The 24,475-nt window shown below is 38.6% G+C and overlaps 1 protein-coding gene across 1 annotated transcript in view; it reads right to left on the bottom strand.

Moving 5' to 3' along the window:
- Positions 1–24,475, bottom strand: part of TYR (tyrosinase) — a 125,416-nt gene that overhangs the window by 74,707 nt on the left and 26,234 nt on the right. Inside the window, exon 3 of the mRNA XM_055415076.2 lies at positions 595–742. Coding sequence (XP_055271051.1) covers positions 595–742 — 148 coding nt within the window. The remainder of the gene's footprint in view (positions 1–594; positions 743–24,475) is intronic.

The following is a 24,475-nucleotide window of genomic DNA, read 5'->3' as shown; positions in this document are numbered from 1 at the left end:
GGATATTACTTAATTCTTATAATATTGAAGTTGCCAAGAAAGCAATAAAATCTGCTTAATAATCTTTCACTTACTTATTTGATACTATATCCATGTTCTTGAGAAAATGAGTGAGTGGAGATGGTGACAACTTCTTCAACCACTCATCCACTGATGGACCCGTATGCTGTTTCCACATCCTGGTTATTGTAAATAATGCTGCTATGAACGTAGGAGTGCCCTTTTCAAGTTAAGTGTTTTGTTTTCTTTGGATACATTCCCAGAATTGGGACTGCTGGATTATATGGCAGTTGCATTTTTAATTTTTTGAGGATCCTCCATAGCATTTTCCATAATGGCTATCAGTTTACAAATTTCACCAACACTGCACAACATTCTCCTTTCTCCACATCCAGGCCAGCATCTATCTCTCGTCTTTTTCTTGATGGCCATTCTAAGTAAGAAGTACTGTTTCATTTTGGTTTTAATTTGCATTCCTCTAATGACTAGTGATGCTGAGCATCTTTTTATGGATCTGTTGGCTTTTTGTACATCTTCTTGACATCCTCTGCATTTAAAATCAATAAGCACGTAATTTATGAAGTGCCAACCAACCTGTCAACAAACGCGTGATGAAGAAGGAAGATGGGATCATTGGCAGATCCTGGTACCTGGGACATCGTTCCGTTCATATAGATGTGCAAGGCATTATGCATACTGCTTTGAGAGGCATCTGCTATCCCAGTACGTGGATTAGCAAATCCTGTTGGCAAAAAGAAAATTGGAAAAAAAAAAAAAGTAATTTGTTTTAATGATTGAAAATCTAAGTGAGTTTCTCATTTGGTTTACAACTGCACTTGAAAAATAATTGCCTGATTCAAAACAATAAAGTCAATCATAAAATGCATTCTGTATTGGGACTGTTTATATTCTAGATACCCAGTGAGAATTTAATAAATCTTTGTAGAGTTGAATGGTGTTAATCTGGTCACAATGGACTGATTAGCCAGATGGAATTGGCTAAGCCAGGCTGTGTTCCATCCTGTTGCTTCTGCCTAGTATTCCTCCTTTAGATCCTAAAAAGTAATACAACCTTTTTGCAATAATCCGCAGTCACTCTCACTTCAGCCTGTACCAGCACTTAAAAACAGATCTTTCCAGCTGTTATGTGTCCTCTTGCTTTCCAGTTCTGGTGGTTACTTTTAATTTTTGTTTCTGATTCCAGAGAAAAATTAAAGCCTGTGACCACTGACATTACAATTCATCTTTGACAGTCTGGAGGACCTCGGGTAATGTGTTTCATTTTGCAAAATATTTCAAAGTTAATCAGGACTCCATTAAATGGCTCTATTCATTGCACCAGGAATAATAATTATGATAAGAGTTATTTTTTCCTGTATGTTAATTGAGCTAAATGCTTTCTGTGACATAAGTCCTTTAGTCTTTGCAGCAGCTCTGCTGATTAGAAATTATCCCCACTGGAAAGAAGAGAAAAATGAAACTCAGAAAAGTCCTGAGTTTTCCAAGCTTGCATAGGTGGTAGCTGAGTCAGTATTTTAACCCCTATCAGTTAGATTGCAACATCTGAGCTCTTGATATTCTGTGTTCTCTCCTGTACATTACCAGGGAATAGGTGAAGTATGATATCATTTCAGTGTCCATTCAGGGAAAACACAAAACAAAAGTAGAGCTCAGATTTAAAATCAAACAAAGTGAGAGGAACAGAGTTAAACTGTAAATCAGAACCAAGCTGAAGGAAAATGCCAAGGACATACTGAATGTCAAATTTTAGCATTATCAGGAAAACAGAAACTGTGAGGTTATAATTTTATTTTAAAAGGTAGGATAGAAACAGTGCAGAAAATAGGAGGCAAAGGGAAACTAGCTTCCTTTCAAACAAGTAGGATTATTTTGTGGTTAGCTCCATTTTTAAAGTGCAGCTCTTGACTTTTGAGTTCAATGCTTTGTGTTCGCCTACCATTGTGGCTGACAGTATCTCTGCCCCCTCAGCTGATGTTTTTGTTTCCTCCTTTTGAGCTTTTATACTCATTCTTAGAGACAACATCAAGCCCAGCTACCTCCGAAAGTTTAGCCCAAGACCACACACTTCTCTCTCCCCTCTGACATCGCTTGGTATGACAACTTTTGTGATTGTGTGTGTGTGTGCATGCTCAGTTGCTCAGTCATGTCCGACTCTTTGCAACCCATGGACTGCAGCTCACCAGGCTCCTCTGTCCATGGGATTTTCCAGGAAAGAATACTGGAGTGGGTTGCCGTTTCTTCTCCAGGGGATCTTCCTGACCCAGGGATCTAATCCACTTTTATTGCTTCTCCTGCATTGGCAGGCAGATTCTTTACCACAAGCGATACCTGAGAAACCCAAGGTTGTATATACATGGTTCTTAATATATGCAGGGATTTTTCTAAAAGCTTAACATGACTATTTTCATGTAACCTTCAGAATGATCCTACAAATTAGTTATCTTCATAATCTCTGTTATGTAGATTTGGATAAAGCAGTTTAGACAGTTTAAGCAAATTGTCTAAGATTAAAAGGCAAATAACAGAAGCTAAGGTTGGAACACAAACTTGTTTTATTCCAGAACTTAAGCTCTTAAATGCATTGGTTTATTGCTTTTCCTACTAGTAATAAGTCACATATCATGGGGGGAATTTCTGTAGATTAATGGTCTTTAAGTTTTTATCTTTGAGTAGAACAAAATGAAAGCTTTAAAACCATCTTTTATGTATGCTCTCACATATTTTAAGTAGATTCTAAATTGCTTTAATTATAATTGCAAATAGTTTTAGAGGAAAAATTCAGGGATAGATATTGAAAATAGTATAAATTTTAAAATAAAAATTTGAAATCACTTTATAAAAATGTTCCCAGTGTAATGGTTTGATATTTGCCATCATCCATATCAAAAGTACCTAAACAAACTCTTCTATTATAGTCTGAAATTTTATAGGATTTCCGTTTTTTCATCTCATGTTCTTAATCTGTTTTCCCACAGGAGTATGCCAAAATGTTATATATTATGCTTGAAATATTTTTAAAAAGTTCATCAGCCTCTCATACTATACTGCAACAAAACTAGGTGTAGAAGTTAAAATTACCTTTTAAAAACTTCATGTGACAATATAATCTAGATTGTCATTAAAAATTTTAGTAATACATATTTTATTAGAATGATGTAACACTAAGTATTTTACAAAATAAGTTATTAAATATAAAAAGTAAAGTTTTATTAAAAATTCATTTCTTAATATTTATGAAAGATTGGTATTTAAAAGGGCTTCCCTGGTGGCTCAGGCAGTAAAGAATCTGACTGATCCCTGGGCTAGGAAGATCCTCTGGAGAAGGGATGGCTAACCACTCCAGTATTTGCCTGGAAAATCCCATGGACAGAGGAGCCTGGTGGGGGGTGCAGTCCATGGGGTCGTAAACAATCAGACACGACTGAGTGACTAACATCCGTTAGTTAAGAAGTATTGCAGATATCTACAATACCCTGCAATAGTCCTTGCTAGAAAGAATAAGGCTCAGCATATTTTCAATGCTAAATTAAAAAAAAAATCATTAGGCCTGAAAACTTTATTCTCATAAAAAACTAGACGATAATAAAAAGATTTTTATAGGAGTTTCACTTAATTACTTAAAGTCTTTTTTTAACATATGCCAAAAATGACATAGCTGATTCAGCATCAAAATAATCTAATCCATCAGTGACAACTCAAACAAAAATTCTTTGATGAAAGAAGCTAAAAGTGCTTTTATTTACAAAGCACTTAACTTTCAAGATACTCGCTACTTTTTGTTAGAGCCATTCATTCCAGCAACACTGGCACCAATATTCTGAGTTCTCTGCTGGTTTAGTACCTCGTATGATTTTACCCCTTCTGGGAGGGTACTGTGATAAGTATGGATATAGGCTAGAGGTACACTTTTCCTCTGAAAAGTTGAAGGGAGATTATGCAAGGGTAGGTGGTAAAGAAGAATCTCAGGAGATTTCTCATTTTAGTAAAGTATATTTGGGAGGAAGATCTGGAAATAAATTTTTTTAAAACTCTCTGCGCCAGGTACCCTTTAAAGTATCTTAGTGAACCTGTAGTGGTGTTTTTAGCAATCTGAAGATACTGTTTGTAGAGAAAAGACTTTTAGAGAAGAGCAAACTGGGTTTAAATTCCATATTTCTTATTTTTAAAAAGTATTATTTTTCTCAAGTCATGTTTTGTGAGCCTTGTTTTCTTCATTGGTTACAAAGGGAATAATTAATACCCCTCTCTCATACCCTCAGTCAGTCAGTTCAGTCACTAAGTCGTGTCGACCCCATGGACTGCAGCACACCAGGCCTCCCTGTCTATCACCGGCTCCCGGCGTTTACTCAAACTCATGTCCATTGAGTCGGTGATGCCATCCAACCATCTCATCCTCTGTCATCCCCTTCTCCCCTCGCCTTCAATTTTTCCCAGCATAAGGATCTTTTCCAATCAGTCAGTTCTTCGCATCAGGTGGCCAAAGTATTGGAGTTTCAGCTTTAACATCAGTCCTCCCAACGAATATTCAGGACTGATTTCTTTTAGGACGGACTGGTTGGATCTCCTTGCAGTCCAAGGGACTCTCAAGAGTCTTCTCCAATACCACAGTTCAAAAGCATCAGTTGTTTGGTGCTCAGCTTTCTTTATAGTCCAACTCACACATCCATACATAACTACTGGAAAAAGCCGTAGCTTTGGCTAGACAGACCTTTGTCGGGGAAGTAATGTCTCTGCTTTTGAATATGCTGTCTGGGTTGATCATAGCTTTTCTCCCAAGGAGCAAGCGTCTTTTAATTTTGTGGCTGCAGTCACCATCTGTAGTGATTTTGGAGCCCCAAAATTAAAGTCTCTCACTGTTTCCATTGTTTCTCCATCTATTTGTCTATTTATCGAACAATTTCTCTCACTTGTATAGCAAGTATGATGCAATTAGTCTAGAATCTAGCACAAGACAAATGCTTCCTGAATAGTACCTATCATTTCTGTAAGTTTGCTGCATCTGATAAATCGGTGCCTATCCAGAGAGCTGCTAACCAAGAATATGGGCCACTCCAATTGCAGAAAAACTGCCTTTGCCACAAATTTCCACCTTAAGGATCCATCCCGGCACCAGACACTTCTTGACTCATGACCCCATGAACTGTCGCCCTCCAGGCTTCTCTGTCCCTGGGATTTACTAGGCAAGAGTACTGGAGTGGGTTGCCATTTCCTTCTCCAGGGGATCTTCCTGACCCAGGGATGAGATCCATGTCTCTTCCGCCTCTTGCATTGGTCGCAGATTCTTTACCACTAGCACCACTCAGGAAATCCCTCCTAAACTCGATTTCTCTACAAAAGCCTGCCCTCAGCCAACAATAGAAGCATGTCAGGGTGATCCTGAAAACTAGATTGCTATTCTAAGCATGCTTTCAGCCAGCCTAGAGTTTCTTTACTCATTTTTTTGCTAACTTGCCAGATGATGCATCTAGGAAAACCTCCAATGTTCTTATGAAGGGTATTTGAATGAGAAACACATGGGGTTTGTCAGATACATTGTGTTATGTGCTCAGAAATAGTTCAAAGGTACAGGTTGGACAAACACCCAACCTCTTTGTGATAAGTACCAAATTGTTAATACAGACAATCTGATTATAATAACAATTTTAAACGGATTATGTGTATCTAATCTCTTAAAATAGGACTGGAGAGTCCTCAGAAACAGAGAGCAAAGACTTTGCTTTGATTTTCCATAGTCAGAAATAGAACCTTGCACATCTTTGTATTTAAAAGAAAATATAAAATATTTCTCAACATAGTATATATATGCAGATATGTACAATGTGTGTGTTTGTATATACACAATGGAATACTATTCCAGTCCTAAAAATGAGAGAATGTTTGCCATTTTCAGCAACATGGATGGACTTGGAGAACATACGCTAAGTGAAATAAGTCAGATAGAGAAAGCCAAATACTGTATAATATCACTTATATGTGGAATCTAAAAAATATACCAAACTAATGAATATAACAAAAAGGAGCAGACTCACATATATGGAGAAGAATTAAAAAACTATCAGTGGGGAGAGCAGGGGGGCAGGGCCGGTATAAGGATAGGTGAATAAGTATGAACTGTTAGGTGTAAAATAAGCTACAAGGATATATTGCACAAGACAGGGAATATAGCCAATATTTTATAATAACTATAAATGAAAGATAATCTTTGAAAACTGTGAATCAGTATGTTGTACACCTGTAACTTATATAATATTATACAGTAACTATACATCAATTTTTTAAAAAGCCTTAAAAAATACTTCTCAATTATTCACTGATACCATCCTGTAAAGACTAGGAGGAAGAAAAATAACATTTCTCTCTATAAAATCTACAAGGGACCTTTAAAGAGCTCTACGCTCCTACTTGTGAAGTGACCAAATAAAGAGAATGTCATGGATGTAAATAACATAAAATGTGAATAAATTATTTTCTATTTTACTTCTTCATACAATTCATTCTTTGGCTGGTGAATCACCTTGAAATAATAGAAAAGATAACACCAACATCAATAGTTTCTCTTGCCAAGATTTTATTCCCTTTTGGAAGAGTGAGTCCAAGAGGAATTCTAGGCTCAAATAATAGTAATTTATAGATCAAACTTTTCAAATGTCTTTCAGGTACATGATCTCATTTGAATCCCAGGAATGAACATTATCACTGTCCCAAGTTTTCAGATGAGAAGACTTAATAGAAGTTTAAAAACACACTTAAATTCACGCTAGAAACCGAGGCAATCAAGGAACTGACTATGGCTCTGACTGATTTCAAATCCCATGCTCTTTTCTGCACACTAAGTGGGGCAGTGTTTATACTGACTTGCTGACACACCTTGAAAACCTTTTATTATGCACTATGAGATGAATTTAGTGACTATCATCAGCAAGGTGCAGGATGCATTATTGTCTCTCTCTTGTCCAAGGGTTCCCCACAGATGGAAAGTCTAACAAGCCAGCAGGGACCTTGTTAGCAGTCACAAATGCCAAAATGGCTCAAAGTTCTTTGTGAAGGGCAGTGACAGTTGCCCAAATTACTCTGTGTTATGCCTTCAAGTCTGCGTGCTCCATTCCTATGGGAAATTAATAAACACAGTTTCAGGCTGATGATAACAATAGGAAATTTCAGCTTGTCACTCCATCTATCTTTCTCTTTCATTTCTTCCCCAATAGCACTCTGGAGAGTTTTTGTGTTTGTTCGCTTGTTTTTTAATATCGATGCCTATCTCTGAGCCCTGGAGATTCAGATTTAATTGGGATAGAGTGGGGCTCAGGCACTTGGAGTTTTAAAAACACCCCAGATGGTTCTAATGTGCAAACAGGGTTGAAATTCAATGATTTAGGCAAAATTTCTCTCTAACCTCTAAATTTGAACTCACACTTTAAAAACTTTACCTCTGAATATATTATTTCCTCCATCTAAAATATTTTCCTCCTATATTGTTACAGTCTAAAAATGCTTCTGTCTTTAAAATTCCACATCATGAATTTCTACCTTGAAATATTTTCATATTGATAACTGCTCCAATGTGTACCCATGAAAATGATGTTTTAAAAAATTGAGCAACTACTACAAAGCAGGCACTAGGTAAACGTTTTCCTAATTCAGTATACTCCTTTCTAGGAAGCTGGGCTATAAACGTTACATTTTATCATGCCTGTTGGAGTCTAAAATGTGGAAAAAATACATGGTTAAATTTTTAGAACAGAGTACATTGAATTTATTTGATTTAATTTTAAGTGCTTCTCTAACCTATTTTTTAGGGCTTCCCTGGTGGCTCAGAAGTTAAAGCGTCTGCCTCCAATGCGGGAGACCCGGGTTCGATCCCTGGGTCAGGAAGATCCCCTGGAGAAGGAAAAGGTAACCCACTCCAATATTCTTGCCTGGAGAATCCCATGGACGGAGAAGCCTGGTAGGCTACAGTCCACTGGGTCACAAAGAGTCGGACACGACTGAGCGACGGAACGGAACCTATTTTAACATTTCACAGAGTTTCAGGGATATAACTGGAGAAAAAAACCAAACAGAAGATAGAAAAATGTACATTGATGCATGTTAAGATCAAAGAGAAGGGACAGTTGACAGCACCTCCCGCCCCCCACCCCCCAGCTATATTCCAATTCACTCTCCTTGTACAGCTTTCTTCTGGAAATGAAGTACACAGCCTCATAGGGTTACACACAGTGATTTTATGAGGTTGTATTTCATGGTTGAGTACTTTTCAAAAGTTTATAATTTAGATGACTTGCAGCAGAAATATAATACTGTAGATCAAAAAGTATGTATGAAAGTTCCTAGTTACAATAAAGCATTAACTTTCATTCCAACTTCAAGGTTTCTTACACCAAGTGCCAGCTCTATAGGCATAGATATAATTAATTAGCATTTATGTTTATTAGAAAATATTTTTAATTTGACTGAGGAAGTCTCTTCACCTATGGGGAACAAAGCAATGAAGCAAACATTGTTGTGGGCGACTGTTTACCGTGTAATTATTAGATGGCAGTTAAAAGGTCACAGTTCAGATGGTGAAGAATCCACCTGGAATGCAGGACCCCCTGGTTCCATTCCTGGGTCAGAAAGTTCCTCTGGAGAAGGGATAGGCTACCCACTCCAGTATTCTTGGGCTTCCCTGGCAGCTCAATCGGTAAAGAATCAGCCTGCAGTGGGGAGACCTGGGTTTGATCCATGCTTTGGGAAGATCCCCTGGAGGAAGGCATGGCAACCCACTTCAGTATTCTGGAGAATCCCCACGGACGGAGGAGCCTGGAGGGCTACATACAGTCCACGGGGTCTCAGAGAATTGGACATGACTCAGTGACATAGCACACACAGCACTAAAGGTCACAAATGATCCACAAATTATGTAAGTTTCTTAGAAATGCAAACACTCAAACCCTACCTAAAACTGAATCAGAAAGTCACTGGGGTTCACCATTCGCCTTAAAAAGTCTTTCCAGCAGTTCTGATGCACACTAACGTCTGCATTAGAGAACCGCCACTCCAATTTTAACTGCCCAAAGACAATGGTGAAACCCGTCAAAATTATAGTCATCTCCATGAACTCAATAAAGTAGAATTATTTCTTGTATTATCACTTGAAATTGTTTATTTTAAACATCAGACTGATTTTTCCCTTTGGTAACACCAGTGTTCATGTGTGTATACGTATACTTGTGTGTGTGTATGCAAAGAAAATGACATGTAATCCTTTTGTTTATATACATATTATATTTACACAGTATACATGTGATTTACATTATCCAGTGATTTTTTTCAACATTTCTTAGATCTTATCTCCAGTTTACAAACATATCTATAAAGGTTTCTTACACATTAATCATAATGGTTCATTCTTCATTTACAATTTGTCTGAAGGTTGTTTTAAGGTAAAATTTTAAATGGCATTCCATATTCTTAGACTTGTGCATTCAGGAAAATTCAGGAGTCACAGTAGAATCATTTAGTTCACTGAATGGCACAGACTGAATCAAGCAAACGTCTTATAGGCAAAGTGTTGCTCAAGCTGTCTTCTTGTTCTTATGACTGAATTGACAGTACCTCCTACAGTTGGTATTCTTCATTAGGTGTGATAAGTCTTTGATAATACATTAATGTTAATGCTAACTATTTTTGAAGCAAAGGTAGAGTCACAACCAACCATCTTAGTCTCTGTTTCCCCCAGTCTATTCTGATTTTAGCACTGAAAGTCCTGGGTCCTAGGTAGAGCCAGCTTTATAGGCATGCAACTGAGTGTTCCTCACCCAAACTTATCCATACCTGGTTTAATGCTCTGCTCTTGCTATCTTGAAATTTTTAATAATTTTTGAATGAACTGCTTCATGTTTTCATTTTGTGATATATTCTGGAAATTATATAGCTCAGTTTTAATTCTGGAAAACCCCACAGTCTTGGGCAAACAAGGATGGTTAGTCACACTGCAAAATTTCTATATATAATATTCCTTCATCAGCTTGATTTGATAGGGCATTTCTAACATACACAAGTCTATTAAATCATTTAAATGGATCCTATAAGCTCATTTATGTCTTTTCTTTTTAATTAGATAAGATTATTTAATGATACTTTCATATGCAAGTCACAGATTGTCACTCTATTTATAATTTTCTGTAATGAATATTATAACATATTTGCATAACATGTTAGAGTTCATAAAGCATATTTTTTTTCATTTGACATTCCCAGTAATGTGCTAGAAAAATATTAACCAGATCTCAGAGGAAAAATGAGGGTGGTAGTAGAGAATATATTGACTTGTACTGTCAATTTCCATAATGTAAATAGTCCCATGATTGTTTCTTTCAAAGTACCAGCCACTTCTCATTGAGTAAAGGGTTGGGAAAAGATATTGTCAACTCTCAAAGCAGATATGAATTAGCACATCCTTGTATGTTCCTCACAAAAAGGAGATAGAGTAAAGCTCAGCATGCTTATGCTACAAATAAAGTTAATGAGATTGAAAATCTAGATGACACATTAAAAGTCATATGTCTTCTGAATGGCTAATTCCAAAATTGTATCAATCATCTCACTTCAAATCCCATATTTTCTTCTTATATAATTCTGTTTTTCTTCTCTTTCATATCTCTAAACTTGTATTTAAGAGTTATTGCTATGAATGTGTAAGAGCATACATATGCACGGATGAAAAAACATTAACATCAAATAAAGTTAGGTGGCGCTAGTGGTAAAGAACCCACCTGCCAATGCAGGAGACACGAGAGACGAGACCTGGGTTCAATTTCTAGGTTGGAAAAGTACCCTGGAGAAGGAAATGGCAACCCCCTCCAGTATTCTTGCCTCCAGACTCCCATGGACAGAAAAACCTGGTGGGCTACCGCCCATGAGGTCACATAAGAGTCAGATATGACTGAAGCAACGTGGCACACAAAGTTAGCCACAGGGAAGTATAATTAGTAAAGATTCTATTTATATTAAGGGTAATTATTTTTAAGATGCTTTGATTAAAATCACTTGAAAATATATTTGAATTTTTTCATAGGTGTGCTTGCATTTGTCAACCTTCAATTTAAAATAGTCTTCCCTACAAATTACAAAGCCTCATCTTCATAGTTTAATTATAAAAGGAAATATAATTCATATCTTTGTTATGACTTAATTACCACTTGGCAACAGAGATTACTGCTTTTACTATGCTCTTAACTCCTGTGTAGTAGGCTGTTTTATTACATACTTATGAAACAACCCTCACAGTAACTCTGTAAAGAGGATACAATTGAAGCAACTTTCAGGTGGTGAAACTAATGCTTAGAAAGGTTCAATGGTTTATCCAAGGTCATTCAACTGGTAAGTGGTGGAGCCAGAATTCAAGCTAGTTATCTGTCAGATTTCTGCTCTCAATCATTCTGTTACACTCCCTTACTTGGTGTAGATCTATTAATTGTATTGAAATATAAATACATTAAGATGACAACAGATCTTTTCTTCTAGTTATAACAGTACCCTTAATTCTTTTTAAGGAATTCCCTTAATTCTTTTTGTGAAGAAAGTTGAAAAAAAAACCCAAAGCATTGAGGACTTCCCTGGTGGTCCAGGTGCTTTAGACCTCACCTTCCAATGGAGGTGTTGTGTGTTTAACCCCTGGTCAGGGAGCTAAGATACCACATGCCTGGCAGCCAAAAAACCAAAACATAAAACAGAAGCAATATTGTAACAAATTCAATAACGACTTTAGAAATGTCCCACATTAAAAAAAATCTTAACAAACAAATAAAAAAACACAAAGCATCATATCCAGCCCAGTTTTATATAAAATACTCTTTCAGCATAGAGAAGGCCCTTGATATTATGGACATTCTCACTCTCTTCTTTTAGATAAGTACCTTAAAAGCTTCATATCATAGAACTTCAAAGGCACGTAGTCAGTTGAATCAATCAGATTCTTGTCACAAAATACAGAGAAGTTTGGGATTATTTGGTAATGCCACCAATATACAAGGTCAGATGTTTATGCAATGTTTGTCTCTGTTAAATGCAATTCCCTTACTGAATGTCAAACGTTTGTAGACTGTATTTTTCCTCCCTTTCCCTTGATATTCATTGTCACTTGCTGCTGTTGTCAATTACTCTTCCATCACCCCACTCCATCCATCAGCTTCCTAGGCATTTGTTCTTTTCCTTTCTGTTTTTCTTTTTAGCCATGCAGGATCCTAGTTCCTATTTTATAGGGATCTCTACTAGCATCAGTACCATGCAAACCATATCAGAGTGCAAGGTGAAAAGAAAACTCAGTAATACTGTCTTTATTTAAATTTTTGATATTTCATTTTTAAAAAGTTTCTAGAATAGAGATATAACTCCATCTCAAAAATTGCTTTTATGAGTCTTTCTAAGTAGAAAGTACTATCATTTTGCCATCAGCTCAGCTTAGATATAATGTTTTTCTGAAACATTTTCTGTCCACTGGAGGTCTCAAATACTGGTCTATCCCATTGTTTAAAATTTATTTTCTAAATGGAGTTAGAAAATAGACTATGCATCAACATGTGAGACAGTGACTTTATCACTTAATGAAATTTTTCCATTAATAGATAGGCATTTACAGATATCTGTAAAAATCACGTAAATTTTACAATGATGTATGAGGTAGATATTATGATTTTCCTTATTTTGTAAATGAAGTAATTCAAGTCAAGACAGTGACCAAAGGTCAACTAATTAGTAAGTATTAGGATTTTAACCCAGGCAATCTGTTAACCAGGTTTCCCAGGTGGTTGAGTGGTAAAGAATTTGCCTGCCAATGCAGGAAATGGCAAACCACTCCAGTATTCTTACCTGGGAAATCCCATGGAAATCCTAAGTATTGGATACAACTTAGTCACTAAACAACAACAACAAATCTGTTAACCACAACTTTATGTTTTTCCTATAAAACTCTATTTGGAAGACTTGGAGATATGACCAACCCTGGTGATGGTCTAACTTTACTACCTATTAGCAGTGTAACCTTGTCAAGTTAAATTCTCTGAATCACAGTCCTTCATCTACGAGTGTAATGATGAATATGGTATTAGTTATTTTAAAGGAGTAATTAAGATAATGGATGTGAAAGGCTGTTAGGAACTGAAAATGTAGGGCTACATTGATGTCAGCAGAGGTTTTTAATTACAAGGGACTCTGGGAAGTTGCAAGACTATTTTTTAGCAGACTGAAAATATTTGTGTTTTTTCCCTTTTTTTTTTTGGAACTTAACTCTCATTTTCCAGCTCATTTTTGAGGATATCAGATCTTCAGAGTTTCTCTGACAATAAACACTTGTTTGCTGCTGCTGCTGCTGCTGCTAAGTCACTTCAGTCGTGTCCAACTCTGTGTGACCCCATAGACGGAAGCCCACCAGGCTCCCCCGTCCCTGGGATTCTCCAGGCAAGAACACTGGAGTGGGTTGCCATTTCCTTCTCCAATGTGTGAAAGTGGAAAGTGAAAAGTGAAAGTGAAGTTGCTCAGTCGTGTCCGACCCTTAGCGACCCCACGGACTGCAGCCTACCAGGCTCCTCCATCCATGGGATTTTCTAGGCAAGAGTACTGGAGTGGCTTGCCATTGCCTTCTCCGAAACACTTGTTTAGGTCCCCTCTATTTAGTAACACTCATAATTCCCCCCTTTTAGTCATTTATTTTCTTTAGATTACAGTTAGTTATTCACGGCCCAATTCTTAATTAGACTGTAAATTCCAAGACAGAAACATCTGCATCATATTCGCTAGTTATTCCTAGTGTCATATCTATTTGCCTTTTCATACACTTCATGAGGTTCTCAAGGCAAGACTGCTGAAGTTGTTTGCCATTCCCTTCTCCAGTGGACCATGTTTTGTTAGAACTCTCCACCATAACCCATCTGTTTTCAGTGGCCCTACATAGGCCATAGTTTCATTGAGTTAGACAAGGCTGTGATCCCTGTGATCAGTTTGATTAGTTTTCTGTACTTGTGGTTTTCACTACATTTGCCCTCTGATGGATGAGGTCAAAGCTGTGGTTTTTCCAGTAATCATGTACGGATGTGAGAGTTGGACCATAAAGAAGGCTGAGCGCCGAAGAACTGATGCTTTTGAACTATGGTATTAGAGAAGACTCTTGAGAGTCCCTTGGCCTGCAAGGAGATCAAACCAGTCCATCCTACAGGAAATCAACCTTGAACATTCATTGGAAGGACTGATGCTGAAGCTGAAGTTCCAATACTTTGGCCACCTGAAGAGCCAACTCATTAGAAAAGATCCTGATCCTGGGAAAGATTGAAGGCAGGAGAAGGGGCAACAGAGGATGAGATGGTTGGATGGCATCATTAACTCAATGGACATGAGTTTGAGCAAGATCCAGGAGATGGTGAAAGACAGGGAAGCCTTGCATGCTGCAGTCCATGAGGTCGCAGAGTCAGACACAACTGAGTGACTAAACAACAATAATCCCTAGTGTATAGCAAAATGCCTGCACAGAGTGGATACTTTATAAAAGTTTGTTGAATAAATAAATATGGAATATTTATTTTTCTTTCTAAAACCATGTAACTCCAGTTGCTAGCATAAATTTATTTGACCTTATTTTAAATTTAAGTTCTTGATTTATTTTTACAAACAATTTTCAAGTACAATAGCATAATTATAAAATCAGTTAAAATGCAAATTTTGGAACATGCCCTTAGTATCCCAAGGTTTATGACTGAGTAAAATGGATCTTGGCCCTGAATTGGCTCTTATGCTTTTATTTAATAGGTGATCCTCTCAATATTCTCCCGATGGAATAATTAATTACATATACAGAAGACCCTGAACTTGTATGAAAAATAGGTATGGTGTTGCTCAGCATGTAGATGATAATAGATGTTAGGAGAGGAGAGATAGGCAATTTTTTTCTCAAACAAATAATATTAATAGAAATAATTATTCACCCATAAATAATGGAATATATTTTTGGAAGTTCCATAGGAAAAAAGGACATGGAATGGCTAAGGAAAACAGAATTTCATGGCTTTTTTATGCTTGTTGGACAATGAGCTTAAGTGGGAAAATTTTATAGAAAATGGAGAAAAGTAAATAATGGCACGTGAGAGAAAATAATTTACTTTTTCTCAGTCAAGAACTGAGGCTTCAACATAAGTGAGGCATCCTAGACCAAAACTAAAATCTCAAGCAATTACTAGATCCTAAAGTGTAAAAAATTGAAAAGGCTCAAACAGAAAGACCTAACACACATCTGTTAATATGTTCACTAAACCCATTTCCTAAACTCCTGTATGTATAACCAAACTCATACTCAGTTGTGGCCTTGTAATGAATTGTGGACAGTAGAATGTGGGGAGAAGGAGGGTAGATCACTTCCAGGTTTGGCCCATATGTTCCTCCTCTCAGTTCAGTTCAGTTCAGTCACTCAGGCATTTCGACTCTTTGCGACCCCATGAATCACAGCACACCAGGCCTCCCTGTCCATCACCAACTCATGGAGTTCACTCAAACTCACCTCCATTGAGTTGGTGATGCCATTCAGCCATCTCATTCTCTGTCATCCCCTTCTGTTCCTGCCCCCAATCCCTCCCAGAATCAGAGTCTTTTCCAGTGAGTCAACTCTTCGCATGAGGTGGCCAAAGTATTGTAGCTTCAGCTTTAGTATCAGTCCTACCAACAAACACCCAAAACTGATCTCCTTTAGAATGGACTGGTTGGATCTCCTTGCAGTGCAAGGGACTCTCAAGTATCTTCTCCAATACCACGGTTCAAAAGCATCAATTCTTCGGCGATCAGCTTTCTTCACAGTCCAACTCTCACATCCATACATGACCACGGGAAAAACCATAGCCTTGACTAGACAGACCTTGGTTGGCAAAGTAATGTCTCTGCTTTTTAATATGCTATCTAGGTTGGTCATAACTTTCCTTCCAAGGAGTAAGCATCTTTTAATTTCATGGCTGCAACCAGCATCCACGGTGATTTTGGAGCCCCCCAAAATAAAGTCTGACTCTGTTTCCACTGTTTCCCCATCATTTCCCATGAAGTGATGGGACAAGATGCCATGATCTTAGTTTTCTGAATGTTGAGCTTCAAGCCAACCTTTTCACTCTCCTCTTTCACTTTCATCAAGAGGCTTTCGAGTTCCTCTTCATTTTCTGCTATAAGGGTGGTGTCATCTGCATATCTGAGGTTATTGATATTTCTCCCGGCAGTCTTGATTCCAGCTTGTGCTTCTTCCAGCCCAGCGTTCCTCATGATGTACTCTGCATAGAAGTTAAATAAGCAGGGTGACAATATACAGCCTTGATGTGCTCCATTTCCTATTTGGAACCAGTCTGTTGTTCCATGTCCAGTTCTAACTGTTGCTTCCTGACCTGCATACAGGTTTCTCAGGAGGCAGGTCAGATGGTCTGGTATTCCTATCTTTTTCAGAATTTTCCACAATTTATTGTGATCCACACAGTCAAAGGCTTTGTCATAGTCAATGAAGCAGAAATAGATGTTTTTCTGGAACTCTCTTGCTTTCTCCATGATCCAGGGATGTTGGCAATTTGATCTCTGATGCCTCTGCCTTTTCTAAAACCTGCTTGAACATCTGGGAGTTCACGGTTCACATATTGCTGAAGCCTGGCTTGGAGAATTTTGAGCATGACTTTACTAGCGTGTGAAATGAGTGCAATTGTCCGGTAGTTTGAGCATTCTTTGGCATTGCCTTTCTTTGGGATTGGAATGAAGACTGACCTTTTCCAGTCCTGTGGCCACTGCTGAGTTTTCCAAATTTGCTGGCTTATTGAGTGCAGCACTTTCACAGCATCATCTTTCAGAATTTGAAATAGCTCAACTGGAATTCCATCACCTCCACTAGCTCTGTTCGTAGTGATGCTCTCTAAGGCCCACTTGACTTCACATTCCAAGATGTCTGGCTCCAGGTGAGTGATCTCGCTATCGTGATTATCCTGGTCATGAAGATCTTTTTTGTACAGTTCTTCTGTGTATTCTTGCCACCTCTTCTTAATATCTTCTGCTTCTGTAGGTCCATACCATTTCTGTCCTTTATCGAGCCCATCTTTGCATGAAATGTTCCCTTGGTATCTCTAATTTTCTTGAAGTGATCTCTTATTTTTCCTATTCTGTTGTTTTCCTCTATTTCTTTGCATTGATCGCTGAGGAAGGCTTTCTTATCTCTCCTTGCTATTCTTTGGAACTCTGCATTCAGATGCTTATATCTTTCCTTTTCTCCTTTGCTTTTTGCTTCTCTTCTTTTCACAGCTATTTGTAAGGCCTCCTCAGACAGCCATTTTGCTTTTTTGCATTTCTTTTCATGGGGATGGTCTTGGTCCCTGTCTCCTGTACAATGTCACAAACCTCCGTCCAGAGTTCATCAGCCACTCTATCTATCAGATTTAGTCCCTTAAATCTATTTCTTACTTCCACTGTATAATAATAAGGGATTCAATTTAGGTCATATCTGAATGATCTAGTGGTTTTCCCTACTTTCTTCAATTTCAGTCTGAATTTGGCAATAAGGAGTTCATGATCTGAGCCACAGTCAGCTCCTGGCCTTGTTTTTGCTAACTGTATAGAGTTTCTCCATCTTTGGCTGCAAAGAATATAATCAATCTGATTTTGGTGTTGACCATCTGGTGATGTCCATGTGCAGAGTCTTCTCTTGTGTTGTTGGAAGGGGGTGTTTGCTATGACCAGTGTGTTCTCTTGACAAAACTCTATTAGCCTTTGCCCTGCTTCATTCCGTGCTCCAAGGCCAAATTTGGCTAATGTAAGGTCAAAACGGCCCAATGATGTTAAACAAAAGAACCCAAATGCCAAATAGATAATGTAACAGGTTTTACTGGCTGTGCACCCCCAGGTGTAACTCCAAGACCTAACAGAGTGAGGTCAGGAAGTCCGCGCTGAACAAAGACAAGAAATAACTTATATAACTTTAGGCAAGATTTGGAGTGTTGGTCTCTCATAGGTCAGTTAGCCAGGGGGCAAGACCAGGTTGGTTTCCCGATCTGCTCAAGGTTGTGCTGACACAGCGGAATAGTTCTTGCTATTTCTGGGCAGAATTCTGTTTCTAGACAGGAGATTAGGAGGGTGAGATTAGGAGAGGGTTGATCTCTACCAGGAACTGATACCTCAAGGACACTCTAGCAATGGGGGAGGGAATGAGGGAACAGAGCACAATAGTCAGCCTTTTTCTGCCAGTGGGAAGAAGAGAAGGGGGGAAGGGAAGAGGCCAAAATGGCCACTGAGGTCTGACCTTACACCTGTTACTCCAGTTGTTTCTTGACTTCCTACTTTTGCATTCCAGTCCCCTATAATGTAAAGGACCTCTTTTTTGGGTGTTAGTTCTAAAAGGTCTTGTAGGTCTTCATAGAACTGTTCAACTTCGGCTTCTTTAGTATTACTGGTTGGGGCATAGGCTTGGATTACTGTAATATTGAATGGTTTGCCTTGGAAAAGAACAGAAATCATTCTGTCATTTTTAAGATTGCATCCAAGTATTGCACTTCCGACTCTTTTGTTGACCATGATGGCTACTCCATTTCTTCTAAGGGATTCCTGCCCACAGTAGTAGATTTAATGGTCATCTGAGTTAAATTCACCCATTCAAGTCCATTTTAATTCACTGATTCCTAGAATGTCTACGTTCACTCTTGTCATCTCCTGTTTGACTACTTCCAATTTGCCTTGATTCATGGACCTAACATTACCGGTTCCTATGCAATATTGCTCTTTACAGCATCAGACCTTGCTTTTATCACCAGTCACATCCACAACTAGGTATTTGTTTTGCTTTGGCTCCATCCCTTCTTTCTTTCTGGAGTTATTTCTCCACTGATCTCTAGTAGCATACTGGGCACCTACCGACCTGGGGAATTCCTCATTCAGTATCTTATCATTTTGCCTTTTGATACTCTTCATGGGGTTCTCAAGGCAAGTATACTGAAGTGGTTTGACAGTTCATTTACCACTAGAGAATTAGTGTTGTTTTAAATGAAACCCAGACATAATACTGTGGTAAAGGTATATGATTTTAATTTTATGCACTTCAATGAACACTGTGATAGAAGCTGCTACTTTTTTTATTTTATTTTTTTTACTAATACTAATTCCTTTCTTTTCCAAATAATGACTACACTAAATGTGGGGCACATGGCTACTGGCTGGAGGTTTTATTTTCCAGTTTCCCTTTAGAGCTAAGTGTGGCCATGTCTGCGTGACCATGGGGATAAAATAGAATTGTTAAAAAAACTCTTCCAATGTAGGTCTTTAAAGACGAATGGGCATGTGCTCCTCTCCCCATTTTGTGTGCTTCCTACTGATTAGAGTGAAGGCATTAGAATGCCTTCGGAGGTGGAATTTGGGAATCAAGGACCATAGAACTGTACTACCAGTTGTGGATCACCTCTGCATTGTTTCATCAGAGCTAAATAAACAACCACTTTTTTCAGAGTCACATTATTTTGTTTTGTTTTTCCTTACAATATTTTCACAGAGGAGAAATAGACTAATTCAGTAATGTCCTATGAAACTCATGGCATATGGAAGGAATCTCAGAAGGGATACTTAAAATCACAGTTGCTGTTGGTGTATATACAAATGGGGCTTCTTATCCTGATTAATTGCCATACTTCAAGTATTTATTACAACTGATCCTTTTCATCAATATATTCTTTTCTACCTTTTTAAACACCAAAGTTATAATTTCAAGTTCACGAGCTTCCAAAGCTTTTATTTTCAAGTCACCGACTGTGAAGTCACTGTCAGAAGATTCAGAATTTAGTATGGAAAAGAAAACTAAATATGGTTAGGGTTAAAATTAATGACCAAAGGCAACAATTCTAATACTTTGAATAAATCCTAAACAGTACTTTCTTCATTGTAATATTTAACATTTAACAAACATTATCTTATTTGATTGGAGGAAGAAATGGCAACTCACTCCAGTATTCTTGCCTGGGAAATCCCATGGACAGAAGAGCCTGGCAAGCAACAGTCCATGGGATCACAAAAGAATTGGATACAACTTACTGACTAAATAGCAGTAATCTTATCTGATACATGGACATTCAGAGATAATACAGAAATATTATCTCCATTTTATAAACGAAAAAGATGTGCTCTGCTAACATCAATGGCTTTCACAAGGTCTCAAGTCTTGAGCTCAAGAGAGCGTGTAATAGGAGCAGGGGTCAGCGTGCGACTGCTATCGCGAGACTGGCCGTTAGCGCGCGGCCGTTAGCCGTCCCCTTCACCAACGGTCAGAGTCACAGTGGTCGCCACGACAGCAGTCTCCCAGGGTGGCAGTCTGTAGGACCTGGCCCATTTGCCTGCCGGCGTGGACACCGGGCAGGGCAGGGGCATTCATTTGTTTGGCTTGTAAAGACTGCAAAAGAGCGGCGCCCTCAGAGACAGCCGGCGGGCAGCCCCAAGCGGGAGTGGCGGCCTATGGCCTACTCTGAGGAGCCTCGATGGGAAGCTGACCTCCTGCCTGGCCTCGCACCAGCTGCCCCGCAGGTGCGAAAGGAGCCTGTTCTGACAGCTGAGGGAGGCTCCGTGAGCCGCTTCTCTGGTTGTTAAACTTTAAGAGTATTATACTTTTAGATAAAAATTTGCAGAACAGATAATAGCGTTTGTTGTTTTGGAGGTTTACGGGAACATCGTGACCTGACCCACATGGTCAGCTGCAAGAACAAGAAGTATGCAACAATTAACCACATCCCTCCATCACCTTGCCTTTAAAAGGACTTTGCTGAAAGGCTTCTGGGAGTTTGGGGGTGGTATTTTTTTAAGGCGTGAACCACCCCTCTTCTGCAATAAACCTCTGTCTCCTCCAAACTCTGATGTTTTGGTATCATTTGGCCTCACTGTGCATTGGGCACAGGGACTTGAGGTGAGTAACAGTCATTCTTCAAGGATCATCAGTTCAGTTCAGTTCAGTCGCTCAGTTGTGTCCGACTCTTTGCACCCCATGAATCACAGCACGCCAGGCCTCCCTGTCCATCACCAACTCCCGGAGTTCACTCAAATTCATGTCCATCTAGTCGGTGATGCCATCCAGCCATCTCATCCTCTGTCGTCCCCTTCTCCTCCCGCCCCCAATCCCTCCCAGCATCAGACTCTTTTCCAGTGAGTCAACTTGTTGCATGAGGTGGCCAAAGTATTGGAACTTCAGCTTTAGCATCAGTCCTTCCAATGAACACCCAGGATCGAGATTTAGAATGGACTGGTTGGATCTCCTTGCAGTCCAAGGGACTCTCACGAGTCTTCTCCAACACCACAGTTCAAAAGCATCAATTCTTCGGCGATCAGCCTTCTTCACAGTCCATCGCTCACATCCATACGGGAAAAACCATAGCCTTGACTAGACGGACCTTTGTTGGCAAAGTAATGTCTCTGCTTTTTAATATGCTATCTAGGTTGGTCATAACTTTCCTTCCAAGGAGTAAGCGTCTTTTAATTTCATGGCTGCAGTCAGCATCTTCAGTGATTTTGGAGCCCCCAAAAATAGAGTCTGACACTGTTTCCCCATCTATTTTCCATGAAGTGATTGAACCAGATACCATGATCTTTGTTTTCTGAATGTTGAGCTTTAAGCCAAACTTTTCACTCTCCTCTTTCACTTTCATCAAGAGGCCGTAGTATCCTTATATTTCTAAGCATTTCCCAATGAGATTATGAGCTCAGAATTTGGCATTTGTATTCAAAGTTTTATGATCTACCTTTGTGTTTCAGCTCTGATGATTTATGTGCTGCAAGCAGGTGGCTTCCAACATACTTTTTTTTTAATCTATGAAATGGGGATAATAAATAGAAATCAAGGCTGATACCAGGCAGATAAATTGTATACTAAAATACCTTATTTAGTAGTAACCTCTCAATAAATGTTAGCTGTTAGTTCTTTTGAGTTTTAATTTTTGAGACAGAATAGATTTATAGGACAATAAAAATACACAACCCTAGGGAGTAACATTTATGTTGTATTTTATGATAATTTCATTCCCTAGCACAATACAGTAAAATTTGGATGTTTCCCCTAGAGTTGTACAATGTAGTAACCTTAATGAATTTTTAAAAAAATAATTGAATAGCTTTTATCTTGAGGAAAGTGGTATCTAACCACACACTCAGCATTGAAGATAAGCTCTTATTTCACATGTATTCCCTTGGATCTGTCTAAAGCTGTAATATAAATTTCTGCTGAAACTGACCTAAATAAATAAATAATCACTTTCATCCTCTTAAATTTCACTTTTAAAAGGAAAGGATAATTATTCATAGTCTCTGGCATGAAATTGATTGGCTCTAAAAAGATGGAGACTAGAGTTAACCCTTGGCATTTGTAGCTGAGATATTTTAAAAGACCAGATTTTCCCAAGTAAGTTTCTTGAGATTTAAAAATCCAAAGTTTATTTTTTTTAATTTTTTTGAAGTAACATTGGTTTGCGATGTTATATGTTTCATGTGTTCAACATTATATTCAACTTCTGTACATACTATAACAAAAGTTTAGTTCCATCTGTCATCATACAGTTGACTCCATTTACTCTTTCTGCTCTCTCTCAACTGCTTCCCTTCTGGTAACCACTATTCTGTTCACTGTATCTATTTTCCTTTTGTTTTGTTTATTTGGTTTCTGTTGGTTTTTTTAGTAAAATAATAGGATATCTGTCTTTGACTTATTTCATGTAGCATAGTATCCTCAAGGTCCATTCATGTTATTGTAAATGGCAAAATTTTCTGTTTTTTAAGGGTGAGTTATATACCATTGTGTGTGTGTGTGTTTATCTCATCTTTACTTCTCATCTACTGATGGACATTTGCTGCTGCTGCTGCTAAGTCACTTCAGTCGTGTGACCCCATAGACAGAAGCCCACCAGGCTCCCCCATCCCTGGGATTCTCCAGGCAAGAACACTGGAGTGGGTTGCCATTTCCTTCTCCAATGTGTGAAAGTGAAAAGTGAAAGTGAAGTCGCTCAGTCGTGTCCGACCCTCAGCAACCCCACGGACTGCAGCCTACAAGGCTCCTCCATCCATGGGATTTTCTAGGCAATAGTACTGGAGTGGCTTGCCATTGCCTTCTCCGATCTTATAAATAATGCTGTAATGAATATATGAATATAAGTAGTGTTAGTTGCTCAGTCGTGTCTGACTCTGCAACCCCATGGACTGTAGCCTGTCAGGCTCCTCTGTCCATTGAATTCTTCAGGCCAGAATACTGGAGTGGGTTGCCATTTCCTTCACCAGGGAATCTTCCCAACCCAGCGATTAAACCTGGGTCTCCTGCATTGAAGGCAGATTCAAGGGATATATTTTTCCAAATTGATATTTTCTTATTCTTCAGATAAGTATTCAGAAGTGGAATAGCTGGTTCATACAGTAATTTTATTCTTAATTGTTTCAAGGAATCTTCATATTGTTTTCCACAGTGGCTGCACAAACTTCCATTCCCATCAGCAGTTGTAGAGGGTACTTTTTTCTCCCCATCTTCTTCAACACTCTTTTTTAGCCAACTCACATTATTTACAGCATCTTAGTTCCATAACCTGCAATTGAACCCATGTCCAGTACTTTTTATTTCTTGCCTTTTTGATAAAAGCCATTCTAACAGGTATGAAGTAATATCTCGTTGTGGTTCTGATTTGCATTTCCCTAATAATTACTGACCACCTGACCTGCCTCTTGAGAAACCTGTATGCAAGTCAGGAAGCAACAGTTAGAACTGGACATGGAACAACAGACTGGTTCCAAATAGGAAAAGGAGTACGTCAAGACTGTATATTGTCACCCTGCTTATTTAACTTCTATACAGAGTACATCATGAGGAACACTGGGCTGGATGAAGCACAAGCTGGAATCAAGATTGCCGGGAGAAATATCAATAACCTCAGATATGCAGATGACACCACCCTTATGGCAGAAAGAGAAGAGGAACTCAAAAGCCTCTTGATGAAAGTGAAAGAGGAGAGTGAAAAAGTTGGCTTGAAGCTCAACATTCAGAAAACTAATATCATGGCATCTTGTCCCATTACTTCATGGGAAATAGATGGGGAAACAGTGGAAGCAGTGTCAGACTTTATTTTTTGGGGCTCCAAAATCACTGTGGATGCTGATTGCAGCCATGAAATTAAAAGACGCTTACTCCTTGGAAGGAAAGTTATGACCAACCTAGATAGCATATTAAAGAGCAGAGACATTGCTTTGTCAACCAAGGTCCATCTAGTGAAGGCTATGGTTTTTCCTGTGGTCATGTATGGATGTGAGAGTTGGACTGTGAAGAAAGCTGATCGCTGAAGAATTGACACTTTTGAACTGTGGTGCTGGAGAGACTCTTGAGAGTCCCTTGGACTGCAGGGAGACCCAACTAGTCCATTCTAAAGGAGATCAATCCTGGGTATTCATTGGAAGGACTGATGCCAAAGCTGAAGTTCCAATA

The sequence above is a fragment of the Moschus berezovskii genome, chromosome 25 (genome assembly GCF_049115385.1).
Source record: "Moschus berezovskii isolate FMDL1 chromosome 25, NW_MosBer_1.0, whole genome shotgun sequence".
Classification (NCBI taxonomy): domain Eukaryota; kingdom Metazoa; phylum Chordata; class Mammalia; order Artiodactyla; family Moschidae; genus Moschus; species Moschus berezovskii.
The sequence above is the reverse complement of the archived record's forward strand: the minus strand, read 5'-3'. Positions and strand labels throughout refer to the sequence as shown.